General features: G+C 39.5%; 1 protein-coding gene across 14 annotated transcripts in view; it reads left to right on the top strand.

The window, feature by feature from the left end:
* Positions 1-14,931, top strand: part of Mpdz (multiple PDZ domain crumbs cell polarity complex component) — a 155,190-nt gene that overhangs the window by 68,040 nt on the left and 72,219 nt on the right. For 6 of the 14 annotated variants that reach the window (XM_087547760.1, XM_087547758.1, XM_087547754.1 and 3 more), the window contains 6 exon segments: positions 3,105-3,290; positions 4,272-4,481; positions 5,719-5,835; positions 7,410-7,577; positions 14,127-14,402; positions 14,657-14,771. In XM_087547760.1, the coding sequence (XP_087403886.1) occupies positions 3,105-3,290; positions 4,272-4,481; positions 5,719-5,835; positions 7,410-7,577; positions 14,127-14,402; positions 14,657-14,771 (1,072 nt within the window). 14 annotated transcript variants of the gene reach the window in all.

Here is a 14,931-nt window from a genome sequence, read left to right as displayed (position 1 = left end):
AAGGCTAATTTGATGCTTAATTCTGCTAGAATGTGAGGCTACTTTCATTTTCTTCAATACTTGACTTTGGAAATAGAGTCTGTGCTTATACAGTGGATCTAGAACTCATCAGCCTGAGCATGAATCAGAATTGACGCTTAACCCGAGAAAGTCACCTCACCTTTCTGAATCACGGTTTTTGTTTTTGTAAAATGTAGGTTAGGATGTTGCCCATCTCATGGAGACTCTCTCTGCAGGTGAAAATAATTACAACAGATAACACTGCCCACTGTGAACTTGACAGTGGGTACCCCCTATAGCATGCTGTGTGATTGACAGGAGGTAACACTGCAGCATGTATATGTGGAGTGCCCCCATTAACTAGTTGGACAGAAGTATGCAAATAGTACACAGATGGAGAAGCATACCTTTATATGGCCGCCCAGCTGCATCTGATTTGCAGCTAACCATTCAGTGGATAGCTAAAGTATTGAATGAAGTGTTTTATTGTATGTTTGGGTTTAAATTCACTTGTACATTTTAGGGTGAGATTATAAGAAAGTTAATTCTATTCACATCAAATAATTTTCTATAATGTGCATTTTTCTATATTCTTCTTATCTGTTTAAATCAAAATATCCAGTAACAGAGCTAATCACCTCTTTGGAAGGTGATTTAACATTGAACCCTAGTCAGATTTTTTTTTCTTTTCAATTTTTTTATTAGATATATTTTTTACTTGCATTTCACATGGTATTCCCTTTCCTGGTTTCCTGTCCATAAGCCCGCATCCCCACCCCCTCCACCATATGGGTGTTCCCCACATTCACCTCCCTTACTGCCCCCTTGCATCGACATTCCCCTGCACTGGGGGTCCAACCTTGGCAGGACCAAGGACTTCCCCTTCCACTGGTGCCCCAACAAGGCTATTCTCTGCTACATATGCGGTTGGAGCCCTGAGTCAGTCCATGTATAGTCTTTGGGTAGTGGTTTAGTCCCTGGAAGCTCTAGTTGGTTGATATTGTTCTTATGGGGTTACAAGCTCCTTCAGCTCTTTCAATCCTTCTTCTAATTCCCCTAAATGAGGTCCTGTTCTCAGTTCGTGATTTGCTGCTAGCATTGACCTTTGTATTGGACATGCTCTGGATGTGTCTCTCAGGGGAGATCTATATCCAGTCCCTTTCAGCATGTACCTTTTAGCTTCATCAATCTTATCTAGTTTTGGTGGCTGTGTATATATGGGCCACATGTGGGACAGACTCTGAATGGCCATTCCTTGAGTTGCTGCTCTAAACTTTGCTTCCATATCTCCTCCTGCGGATATTTTTTTTGTTCTTTCAAGAAGGTGTGGGAGCATCCGCATTTCGGTCATCCTTCTTCTTGAGCTTCCTGTAGTCTATGGATTACATCTTGGGTAATTCGAGCTTTTGGGCTAATATCCACTTATCAATGAGTGCATACTAAGTATGCTTTTCTGTGATTTGGTTACCTCACTCAGGATGATATTTTCTAGTTCATTCCATTTGCCTATGAATTTCATGAAGTCATTGTTTTTGATAGTTGAGTAGTACTCTACTGTCTAGATGTACCACATTTTTTTAATCCATTCCTCTGTTGAAGGGCATCTGGGTTCTTTCCAGCTTCTGGCTATTATAAATAAGGCTGCTGTGAACATAGTGGAGCATGTGTCTTTGTTGTATGTTGGAGCATCTTTTGGGTATATGCCCAAGAGAGGTATAGCTGGGTCCTCAGGTAGTTCTATGTCTAATTTTCTGAGGAACCTCCAGACTGATTTCCAGAGTGGTTGTACCAGTTTGCAATCCCACCAACAATGGAGGAGTGTTTCTCTTTCTCCACATCCTTGCCAGCATCTTCTGTCACCTGAGTTTTTTATCTTAGTTATTCTGACTAGTGTGAGGTGGAATCTCAGGGTTGTTTTGATTTGCATTTTCCTGATGACTAAGGATATTGAGCTTTTCTTTAGATGATTTTCAGACACTTGATATTCCTCAGCTGAGAATGTTTTTTTTAGCTCTGTACCCCATTTTCTAATGGGGTTATTTGGTTCTTCAGAGTCTAACTTTTTGAGTTCTTTGTATATTTTGGATATTAGCCCTCTATCAGTTGTAGGATTGGTAAAGATCTTTTTCCAATCTGTTGGTTGCTGTTTTGTCCCAAGGACAGTGTCTTTTGCCTTACAGAAGTTTTGCAGTTTTATGAGGTCCCATTTGTAGATTCTTGATCTTAGCCTCTGGAAAAGCAGCCCACTGCTTAACCACTTAGCCATCTCTCTAACCCCTCCTTGTCAGATCTTATGAAAGGGGTTTCTTTTACATTATGCTAAAGGAATCAATACAGTGGGATAATTTTGTAACTTAAAGGGTGAAGTACATAGCTTATCATTCACATGGTGACCAAAGCAGGGAAGAACAAGAAACATGATTCCACATTGCATGTCCCTCGAAGGCTGAGCCCTGGCTATGCCGTATGTTTCATTTGTGTGAGTGGGATGGTCACAGGAGAGCAGGGGAGGAGGTCTGCGTCCATGGCTCTAGGCAGTGCAACCAAATATCAAAAGCAAAGGCAGCACACAAACTAGAATTTTATTCTGACAAACATACCTTTCTTAAATTCGATATGTTCATACAGATAAGTGGACTTGGCTTAACCTGTTTTCAGTTTCTTTTGTTTTTTTTATTTTTTTTTTTTGTGGTTTTTTGATTGTTTTGTTTTGAGAGAGAAGTTAACATTGGAAGCCCAGTTACCCCTACTTAATCTACATAATCTATGCACTCACTGTAGAGTCCTTATTTGCATATAATACAAAACTTTACACACACACTTTTTCTTGAATTCTTTTTAGTTAATAACAACAACACACTTCTTTTTATTTTTCATGTAGAGGTGGGTCGAATGTATACAAGAAGTAAAAGTCACCCATAAGCAGTGTTGTAGATGCATAACTACTAAATACACTTATAGGAAATCCCAGCTTTTTTAATGCCTTTTAAGACTTAGGGTTTTGAGAATGTTTTGGTCGGTACAGACTGAGGAACCCAACGTTTTTCTTGCAAAGTGTCAAAGCTATTCCCTCTGATAAAAGAGATGTCTGGTCTGTTATTCAGCCTCATATAGACCTAGGAGAGTTCATTGGATCCTCGGAGACAGAGGATCCCATGCTGGCGATGTCCGATGTGGATCAGAATGCCGAGGAGATTCAGACCCCGCTGGCCATGTGGGAGGCAGGCATTCAGGCCATAGAGCTGGAGAAAGGGAGCAGGGGCCTGGGCTTCAGCATCTTAGACTACCAGGTAACTATCCCGATTTTTCTAGTTGCCATACAGATGCCATATTCTAAAAGTAAGAAAGCAATGATATTTTAATATTTTACTGTTAGTAGTAAGATATTTTGTTCAAATTAATTGCTCAGGATAATAATGTAGTCAATAGGATTTGTTTTTATTACAAAATGTTGGTTTTAGCATTATATTTATTGAACTATTTTATGTTGTAGCTTAAAAATTGAGGAAAACAGAGAATACAGTTTAGGAGTATCATAATACATTGGGTTATCATTTGGGGAGTATTTTTATTTCTATGCTTTTAATTTATAGTTTACACTTTAGTGCTAATCCACAAAGTATTAGCTATTACTTTCATTTGTATAATATAGAAGTTGAATTTATACTTGGACATATCACAAATTCTAACATTCCAGTTGTTTTACTAAATTTATGATTGTTTATAAATTGACTCCGTGCAGCCTGCACCCTTCCCTGGATTGTTTTGTGCTAGGCAAAGTGGAAATGCTAAACACTGTCTGATAAAACACAGGTGTTACTCTTAATAGTCTTGAACTCAAGCTATCTCTGAGGATTCTAGACCATGTGCTTGCAGCGCAAATGCTGCATGCTTTTCTGTATTTCATTTGTAAAGGACAAGTCCTACCTCAGAGTATACCCATCCACTATTCAAATACTATTGTTACTCATGTTCTTGACATCCAGCTTTAAGTGACAGCTTAAAGACTTGACAGTTTCCTGAAAATTAAAATTTCACCTTAAAGTTATCTAGCATTATCCAGGGGTCATTTTAATGACACTAGCAAATGAAGCTTCCATTGCTTCTAGTGAACTCTTCTGGTCATTCTATCATGAGGTAGACATTAGCTTGTCCTAGGTACTCATTAGAACCTCATATGAAAACCATAAGACACTTGAAACAGAATATTTGTAAAATATACTTCGATTGCCTGAATGAGCTGACTGCTTTTCACCCTCCTGCCCTTTTAGGACCCCATCGATCCAGCAAACACAGTAATAGTCATTCGTTCTCTGGTGCCTGGCGGCATTGCTGAAAAGGATGGACGGCTTTTTCCAGGAGACAGGCTCATGTTTGTCAATGACATTAACCTGGAAAACAGCACTCTGGAAGAGGCCGTGGAAGCCTTGAAGGGAGCGCCCTCAGGGATGGTGCGGATAGGAGTAGCCAAGCCTTTGCCTGTAAGAACTTGGGTTGTATTGATTTCTTGTATATATGCAAGGGAAATAACTGAGGAGAGCAGAATAGTTATTTAGAAGCAAAGTCTTTTTTTTTAGCTAGTTCAGGACAGTATTTGATGTTTCATAATCTGTTTGCACTGAAGCATATGATGAGTATTTCTTTAAGTGAGGCTTAATGAATAGAAAATATAAATTTGTAGGCAAATAGAGCTCCATAATAACCCTAGGAGGAAGAAAAGAGGAAGACTGTCCCTCTGTACAGAAGCAAACTGAGACTGGGAGTAGGGTGGGGGGTCATTTCAAGGTTACATAGATAGGGGGCATAGCCCTTGTTCTTCTGGTTACCAGTACTTTATATACTGGGATTTGATATTTTAGTCAAAACCTCTGCTAATAATGGAATCTGTTGACTATTGAGATTAAATTATCGATTACTATTTTAAAAAATGCTTTTCCTCCAGAAGTTCTACATGGGTTACTGACAGCAGGTGATGGGGAAAGACAATTAGTATTTTCCTTTTTAATAGAGAGTAGAATACAAGTGTAGAACTCTTAGTGTCTTAGAACAGCAGTCTGAGTTTAGTAGAGGAATCCAAGCAGATGGCAGCATTGAACAGTTTAGTGACATCTGCTCCTATAAGCTATGTTGGATTTAAGGGCACAAGCTTTAAGTGTTTTCAAACTTCCTTCAGCTATTTCAGTGATGCCAGGGGAGACGTGCCCTCCACTGCATTTCAGAGAGGTTGGACGAGTTCACTGTGTCCTCAGTACCATTCCTTGTCAAGTAAATTGCATTCTTTATAATAATACTTGAGAGAAAGAAAGGACAGCATTGATTTTCATTAATGTTTTCTTCTGTAGCTTTCAAAGTCTTAATACTTAAAATTTTTCCTTTCATTATTTAGCCAGTGTATTTAATAGATAAAAAGTGACCAGACAATTATAATAAAAATTACTCATTTTACTGTCATTTGAAAGAAGAACAAAAAATAGTAGAAAGGGATTCTCGTCTAATTGTTGGTGTCTATGCTAGGCAAAGGCCTCTGTCTCCCTTCAGTGGAGGTGATTAGGATCAGTATGTATTTAACTACATAGCTTCCGTTCTATGTTGAGATCACATGTTACCACTTGGAGACTCATCATCCTGTTATTCTTCTTCTTTCATCCCCTCCCCCCTTTCTTCCTTCTGCTGTTCTTTCTTTCCCATAACCCTCTTCTCCACACCAATGTTCTGCAGCTTTCACCAGAAGAAGGGTATGTTTCTGCCAAGGAAGACACTTTTCTCTGCTCACCGCACACCTGCAAGGAGATGGGCCTGTCCGACAAAGCCCTCTTCAGGGCTGACTTGGCTCTGGTTAGTGGCCACAACTGATCAAGCCTTCTTTTTAAATTCTTATAAATTTTACTTTTAGAAGTGATTTTGCCACAGTTTTATTGACTTGCTTGTTTGGTGTACGAAGAAGCTCAATGTACCCATATTGCTTTAAACTCGAGAGTATGAGTTAGGTCTTTGACATTATATATTATTCCCAATCCTAGTTTGGAAGGGAGATAGTTCTTTTTGTTGGTGTTTTATAAGCTCTTGGTTAGCTATTTTAGAAGGTTTTGATGTACTTATAGTAAGTTTATGACACTCATTATACTTAAATATGAGGTGACCTTGGCATTATAATTTAGAGTACTGTGGATGTTGTGAAGTGCTATGACATTAAACCATACCATGACATAGCAGATTCATTTGGAAACACAACAGGACACAAGATATTATTCCTTTTCTCTTTCATTTTTCTTTTCTAATATGGGCTCACTGTGTTGCCATGGCTTGTCTGCAGCTCACTATTAACTATCCACCTGCCTCTGCCTCCTGAGTGCTGGGATTAAAGCAGTACGCAGTCATGCCAAGATCATAGTCTTTAAAGCCCATCATAAGACACTATCCTCTCTAGGGTTTGGAAGGCGTTTGGGACTCTTTTAAATGGATGCCAGCTGAGAAGATCTTTTCCATTTGCATGGAAGCTCAGTGCCTTGTAGCAGTCCCAGCATTCCTTTTTTTTCTAATGAGCTGTTTGCTTGAACTGGTCACTCAACTTCCTGTAGACCTCGTGTTTCATCTCTACAGTAATTGAGCTAGTTGAATTTTAGAATCTCTTAAGACTTAAAGGCACCAGTGATAGCTATACAGATTCTATTTGAGTATTCTTTATGAGAGTACCTTAAGACAAACTTATTATAATGTGGCATAAGGCTCAGTTAATACTAACTGTCTAGATTGTACTAAGTATTTTTCATCCAGATTGTTTTATATAATATACATTTGTAGATGATAACCTAGTGTCATTCTAGTGAATTTGAACAAATATTTAAAATACATTTTCAGCCTGTGAATTATATTCTAAGAGGCTAACTTTGAAATGCTCCAGCAGCATTTCAACAGCCGTTTATAGTGATAATGGCCTTCTAATGTTAAAATGTTTATTACTTAATCCTTCCGGAATCTAGTTTAGAATCTGGCCCCTTCAAAGTTACTGTGATTCCAGCTCAAACACAAAGCTTCTCTTTCATTGTTTCATCTTAATCTAATAGACAATCACATAACTGCCTTTATGAAGAATGGTGTATTAGTAGAATATGGAGAATGATAACCTAATTCTTTGCATCATAAAACAGTATTAAGTATATTCCATACTATTTAAACTTAAAATTGATTAATTCATTTGTTAATTGCTCCCTTTAGCTCTTGTATCTGAACTAGACACTCTCTGGCCTTTGCTGTGGGTGGTGGGTCCATCTTTGTGCCGCTGTACCACTGCAATTTTTAAGTGGTTAAGAGAGGGGAAGGCACATGCAGAAAACAGGACAGAAAAGGATCCTGTTTGACAGTAATGTGTGGTAGGCTAAGGTAACCAGCTGGTCTTACTTTATTCCTAGATAGATACACCTGATGCTGAGTCCGTAGCAGAATCAAGATTTGAGTCTCAGTTCTCTCCTGATAACGACAGTGTTTACTCTACACAAGCCTCTGTCTTATCTCTTCATGATGGTGCTTGTAGTGATGGCATGAACTACGGCCCCTCTCTGCCCTCATCTCCTCCCAAGGTACAGCAGAAATGTCACTTCATTTTGGAGAAATGTCTGTGTAAAACCTTTTGAAGGTCAGAGTTTCTGGAAATTGTAGGAGTAGCGTGTCTTAGTTACTGTCCTTTGGCTGGGAAGAGACATAAGGTGTCTTGAAATCAGGGACTTGCTTACACTGTCAGAGGCTTAGCCCATGATCATAGCAGGGAGCATGATGGAACCAGGCAGGCATTACTCTGGAGTGGTAGCTAAGAGCTTATATCGCGTCCACAAGCAAGAGTCAGGTAGGTAGTAAGATTGAGTCTGTCATGGACTTTTGAAACCTCAGAACCTACTCTCAGTGACACACCCCCTCGAACAAGTCCACACCTCTTAATCCTTCTAAGCACTCCACCATCTGGGAACCAAACATTCAAATTTGTGAACCTATGGGAACCATTGTCATTCAAATCACCACATAGCATATTAATAATATCTCCAGTCACAGGTCCACATCATCCAGTCACAGGTTCACATCAGAGTAAAATTTCACTTATGCTGTTGATTGTTTAGACTGATGGCTACTGACTAGTTCCAATGTTTGTGAGACAACTGATAGAAATAAATGTTTAAAGTTTTTATTAATATTTTCATAATATATTCCTCAAATTATGCTTTAGCAATTAGGAAAATTTAGAATGACATTTTTAGTTTTTTTAAATAACTTTTATGCAAAAGATATAGTAAAAGGTTTTTGTTGTAATTTGACAATTACTAGCTAATTTGTACTTAGTGCTGTTACTTAATAATGCAACGTGTTGTCAAAGAATATTCTACATTAAGATTATGGTGAAGGCAGTGTGTGTTTATGTCAGTGGATATGAGGGCTGAGCACAGTCACTGTAACACATCTGCTGTCGATACCTTAAACATGGGTTATCAATATGAATGCTAATACTCTATTAATTTTCTTGGTGACATCATCTATAACATTCAAAAGTGGTATTTTAAACCATACAAAATTTTAATTGCAAACAGACATCTTGATCATCTGATTGTTAGAGATTATTTTCTTTATATTTCAGGCACTGTTGTTCACTTATTGTTGATTTCTGCATCTTATTTCAGTCATGTTTCTTTTGTATTGGCTGCTAATTCTGTTTATTTGAATCTCTGAGAAGTGATTTATAAAGTAGTTATATACATACACTGTAAATATCTGTGCACATAAGAGAAAAACTTAAAGTGTGTAGGTATGGCACTTCCTAACCTTATGATAGATGTTATTTTGAAGAAAACTAGGATGTATGGGGATACTGCTCTCTCAGATTTATCTGTTGTATACAATGGTGACTGGGTACAGACCCAGGTGTCTAGGTAGACAGTTCGTGTATGGATATAATTTCTGTGTTGGAAATATACAGTAAACAATCATGAAGATAAAGAGAGTGGGCCTTTTCTTTTAAGGTGATACCATTTCTCTCATGCATTGAATTCAGTGGAGGAAGACCCCATTAACAAGGAGGTTGGGAATCAAGATCCCTTAGGTCTATCTTTGTATTCTTCCTTTCCTGATTAACAACTGGTTATGGCAGGACATTTGCAGAGCATTTTGTATTAGGTATGATATGTGCCTGTCACTTTTGCCCATGCCACCAGGCACCCTCTTGGACTTCGTTGCAAGGTAAGGTCTTACGTGAACAGCTGCTCCCTTGCCTGCACACCTGAGGTGCCTGGCTGCAGACTGTCTGGACTGTGTTCATTTTTGACCAGCCTCAGGGCTGGAAGCTGGTTTCATCTCCTGGTGGGATCTCTGAAGCCATAGCACTGTATGCTTCTTCCTGCCAGTGGGACAGATTGCGTTGTTTAATGTAGTAATTGTTACTTACAAGGATTACAGAGTCTGCAGACTGAGAAGCATATATTTCACAGGGCAAACGCTGGCTCTATGCAAAACAACACACTGACTTGCTGAAGTTGGTTTGCCTCTTTTTTTTTTGTCCTAAACAGTTTACTCTTTTATTGAATCAAAGTTTGGCAAGCAGGCCCGACAACTGAAATATTTAAACTAAAAAGCAAAAATAAGCCATTAATGAGGATGTTTAAACCTCCTGTGGGCTTTTAGTTTCCATAGTAAAATATTACAACTCTGCTGTTTCCTTGTGTTGTGCTTTTGCTTTTGTCTCTGAATTTTAGTACTCAGATCTCCACTAGGAAAAAATGACAAAAACTGAATAAATTATATGATATATCCTCCCTGTTTGCACTATCAAACAGGGTTTGTTAAGGAACTCATAATAGACCTTTGCTAAAAGTCCATAAGCTTGCCTCCGGACTTTTTAATTAATAGGATGAAACCATTAGCATTGATGGTTGTTGACATATATGTGGTTGTACATACTATATGACCATATCATATGTGTGGGTAATGAAGAAAACAGATGCTCGAGTACAGATTTGTAAGAATGACCAAGCAGAACCCTAAGACCTCAGCATTTCCTTCAGTTTTTAATTTAGCACGTAGAGACTGGAAACGGAGCTTTCTTCTGTGGAGACCATCTTTACAGCTTGGTTAGGTTTGTCTGCTACTGGGACCTACAGGTGCTGACCTTGGAGCATGTGCTTGCCCTGGTGGAAGCTCATGCTTCAGAGCATAGTTTAGCCTCATGCAGCAGGCCGAGCTCTCTGAGTTCCTGCCTGTGTTCATGTGTGAGTCAGCTCGGGGAGTACATTGTACTTTAGTTATACTCATTAATACTTATAAATGTAAATTGTCCACTTCTGCATTATCGGGGTTCCAGGCAGTTTAGTAAAATACTCATTTCAGTTGAACATGGTGTTTTCCCCATCGCTGGAAGGCATTTTAATTTTATTTATTTGTTTTTTTCTTTATTTATTTAATTTTTGAGATAAGGTCTTGCTATGTAGCCCTGTATTGTAGACCAGGCTAGCCTGGAACATAGGGTTCTGTTTGCCATACCTCATCCCCACTCACAGCGCTGGGGTCTGGGCTAAACACCTGTGCCACAAAACCCAGCAAATCAAGGTTTTAGCCAGCGGGGTTTAGAGTTCCAGGCAAGGCAGATTTACACAGTGAATAATAAAATAAATAAAAGGTGCATTTTAGTATCAATATACCTATAGCTGTGTTTTTCTTTTTTTGTTCTAACTACTAACTTGGAGGATTATTTAAAAAAATATTTATTCCATTTTCCTCATTGTTTCCAAAAACATGACAAAATTCAGTAATACTCGTTTTCCAAAATTGAATGTCAATTGATGTCTGTTTAAATGCTCAACATAGTTTCTATGGAAATTTTTGCTTTAAAAAAATGACATAATAAAACAGTCAAGGTTTAATAACTATGTTAAGTCCTACAACCTAGTGTCCCATTAGACCACATTCTCAACCTGTCACCAGGGATGAAATTGTCAGGACAGACTAGTTCAGGAAATGTGTGTTCCAGTGCAGGGTGAAGTTGTGTTTGTTAAAGATAAACCTTCGTGTACTTTATACACCAAACACAACTGCTGGGTTCCGCTCTGGTAGAAAGCGTCCCCCACACCCGACAGAGCTCTGCTTTGAAGCGCCCTATATGATATTGTACCAGCATGACTGCATCTGCTTTGTAATGGTTTGGGAGGGGAGCTTTGAAAGCTAAGAGGCTGTGGAAGGATGGGAACAACTCTGGAGCATCCGTGAAGGAGTCGCTGGCTTTTGGGGATGAACGTTAGTGCATTAAGGCCATATGAAAATAACGAAGGGAGTGTGCCTCAATCTCAGGAAACTGGAAAATGGGCCGTTAGGTAGAGGAGTTGGGACCATGAAGCACAGCAGGAGTACTCTGGTAAACTGCTATTGTAGCTGTCAGAAACTGCAACATTGGGTTATCTGTGTAAATCAGCATCCAAAAAGTAGTGTGTAATGAACAGCCTTAAACTTTGCATTAAATTTAAGAAATACAGTTTTTCACATATGTATTTAACCTTTTAATTTCTCATCTATCCCCATTTTCCATGAATATACCAAGCATTTTGAGAGGCTTCACTTACAATATCAAGAAGTGTGGGAAAATAGAAGAGCCATTTTAGACATTGGTCTATAAGACAAAGATGTTTTGCATTGCACTTAAACAAAATCAAACAGTAGGGTGTTCAGCACCTACGTAGGCGTGCATCATCTGGCTTGTTGATTAGCCATTCCCTTTCAGTGTGTCTGAACCACTTTCCGTGAATAATGCATGGACATTTCTGTCCTATCATTTCCAGTAAACCCCAGCTAACAAGGGTGGATAAACCGCTTTTACTGATGAAAAGCAGATTTGATTATGTTTCTTTGAGGCATGAGTGTGATGGTTTTCTGCTAATTATTGTAATTAATTTAGTAATTTCAAAATTACCGATGCTTTGGTAAGTGTGCTATTTTTCTGTAACAGTAAAATAGCCGCATTGGAAAGCAGAGCCAGCAGTTCTGTAGACTGTGGGATGTGGCGGCAGCTGCTTTCTCTCCTGTGTTCCTAATGGTACTGTCGATGCTAAATACTTCTGTGACAGACAACTACATTTATTCCATGCGTTAAGAATATTGCACAATTCGGAAAAGTGAGAACTTACATTAAAGACCAGGACATAAAATAGGTTGTTTTGAAATTGTTACATAACAAAAAGGAAGAGACATACATTTCATCTTACAACTGAAGTAGATCCTAGATGGCCAAAATGTAAAACAGTTATGTGAAGAACAAATACTAGAAAATGTCACCCTTCTCTGGGAACTGTGAGTAATAAATGAAGCCCAGAATCCCCCAAATGACAAATTTGGTTATGCCAAGACCTTCATCATGGTAACATATTACATATACAAACTTAGAACCTTGGTAAGCTTTTTTTCAGTCACCAGAATTCACACTCTGAAAAGGAAAAGCGAATGGTACCTGGTAAAAGGAGCCGTAGAGAGTGAGGAGAGAGTGTCACACAAGATACACGGGTTTACCTGGGCTAATTGTTAGGAGCACACATGGTAAAATGCTGCCTAGTACACTTCTTCCAGATCGTATTTCCAAGCAAATACAGGGTTTGTAAGAAGAGTTCATAAGCACCCACTGTCTGTTTCTGCGAGAGAACACTGGAGTGGTGAACGGTTGTGCCACCAATGCAAGCATGGTCTGGCTGTACAGCAGTGCGCAATGTAACTAACGGCAGCACTAGGTCTGTTCAGCATTTCCTCTAAGTCCTGCCTGTTTTCAGCCCTTCTTGTCTCCCTCACAAGTCCATACGAGGCAGAGCTGTTGTTCTTCCCATGAAATAGGTGAGAGGAGGAGCAGAGGGGAAAGGTGAGAATTGTGGACTCGGCCAAAGCTTAAGCTAATTGCGAGGCTGCAAGGATGGCTGTGCACCCGTGCCTGTCAGCAGTAACTGCTCTCAGGGAGGGCGAGGTGGACGCTAAACACTGCCTCAGCATGCAAGACAGCGGAGATACGACAGTGAAAATACTGCTTCATGACGGTTCTGTTTAAACAGAAGACCCTAACTTCATGTGCAAAATATAAAGATACTGGCATGAATATCTAACTGATCCTGAAATATGTCCTGGGGATGTAAGTGGACAGAGGAGGCTCATGTAGGACTTTATTATTCTCTGTCGCTGTGCTGAATCCATTTGTACAACATGGATCTTCTATGTGTGGATTGTTCTTAAGACTTTTGCACTTTAGAGGAATTGGGAGTGCTGTGGATATTGCTCCATGGTACGATGATTCTATAGTGTGTAAAAAGCTCTGAGTTCAATCCCCTGCGTCATAAGAAGACAAAAATGTAGATAAGAGGATCTAATGAAAACAAATACTTATGCACAATGGTCTGTAAAGCAGCTATGTTGCCCCACGGATGTAAGTGCTAAAATATGTCTGCTGTGAAACGTGGCAGCCATATAGGTCTATAGGGTTTTAAACCTTCAAGGAATTATAGAAATTTTCTCATATGTAGCTATAAAGGCAGGTTCTTTGATACACAGATTGCTAATAAGAAAAACTAGATTAGAACAGGTTTTCGTGACTCTCCGATTTAATATTGCTTGTTAGAGCGTACAGAACATGCAGGTTTTTCTGTAGTAATCTGAATTTCAAGGATTTCTGTCCTTCTGTATGAATAGATAGCTGTCAATAATTTGCTCCTGGAGGGTCCTGGGATTCCAAAGCCGTGGCTCTCCTCCTTGGTACTCTCAATATAGGGTTCCTTCCAGCAAGTGTGATTTGGCTATCTGAGTTGTTTGCTTCTCTCTGTAACTTTAACTTAAAGTTGTTAGTTTGTAGCTAGAACTAAATATTGTATCTAAAATTGTCTTCTATCTGGCCCGTTCTATTTCTCAGTAGAACATGAGATACAAGATTTATAAGCAATGCAGTAGAAACATACGAAATTAAAAATATGCAGGAAAAACCTGTTCAGTGAAGAATTTATATGTTAGAAGGCTTTGAGAATAACAAATAACTGTTTTTCTATTTGTCAGTAAATAGTAATTCACTAAAAGGTACTTACAATATGTTGATATAACTCCTAACTCTTTTGACTTGTGGCTTTGTTCATCATCAGGACGTGACCAACAGTTCTGACCTAGTGCTCGGTCTGCATTTGTCCCTGGAAGAACTCTACACACAGAACCTCCTTCAGAGACAGCATGCTGGCTCTCCTCCCACAGACATGAGCCCAGCAGCCACCTCTGGTTTCACCGTCAGTGACTACACACCTGCAAATGCTGTTGAACAAAAATATGAGTGTGCAAACACAGTAGCGTGGACTCCCTCGCAGTTACCAAGTGGCCTAAGCACCACAGAGCTCGCTCCTGCACTGCCTGCTGTGGCTCCGAAGGTACCATCCTGCAGCTAGCCCCTGGTGGTGTGACTAGGGAGATGATGGGGAGGGGAGAGAGCAGCTTTTCATCCCGGGCTCTCCTAGAGTGGATGAGCGCTCGCCTGACTGGGAGGTGACCTACGAACTTGATTGATTATGGCTCCTTGCTAAAGCACAACTCAGGAGGTTGCATGTGCAATGTTGAAATGACTGCTCCAAAGTCTAATTTTCTCCCATGTGACTTTCTCTTTTCCTTCTTCCGGGGCTCTAAGTATTTAACAGAGCAGAGCTCTCTGGTGTCTGATGCTGAGTCTGTCACCCTGCAGAGCATGTCCCAGGAAGCCTTTGAGAGGACGGTTACTATAGCAAAAGGCAGCTCCAGTCTAGGTAAGTTCCCCACCTTCCACCCAGAACTGCTTTTCAGTTTACTAGAGGGCTTCAGTTTTCACAGTGTTGGTCCTTGGACTGTAAGGACAGAGAGTTTCAACACCATTTTTATCTGCAGAGAAAAGGTGCTAGAAATGTTCTTGTTTCTTTTTATGCATAT

This window comes from Rattus norvegicus, chromosome 5 (genome assembly GCF_021556685.1).
Source record: "Rattus norvegicus strain SHRSP/BbbUtx chromosome 5, alternate assembly SHRSP_T2T, whole genome shotgun sequence".
Lineage (NCBI taxonomy): Eukaryota > Metazoa > Chordata > Mammalia > Rodentia > Muridae > Rattus > Rattus norvegicus.
This window is presented reverse-complemented; position numbering and strand designations above follow the sequence as displayed.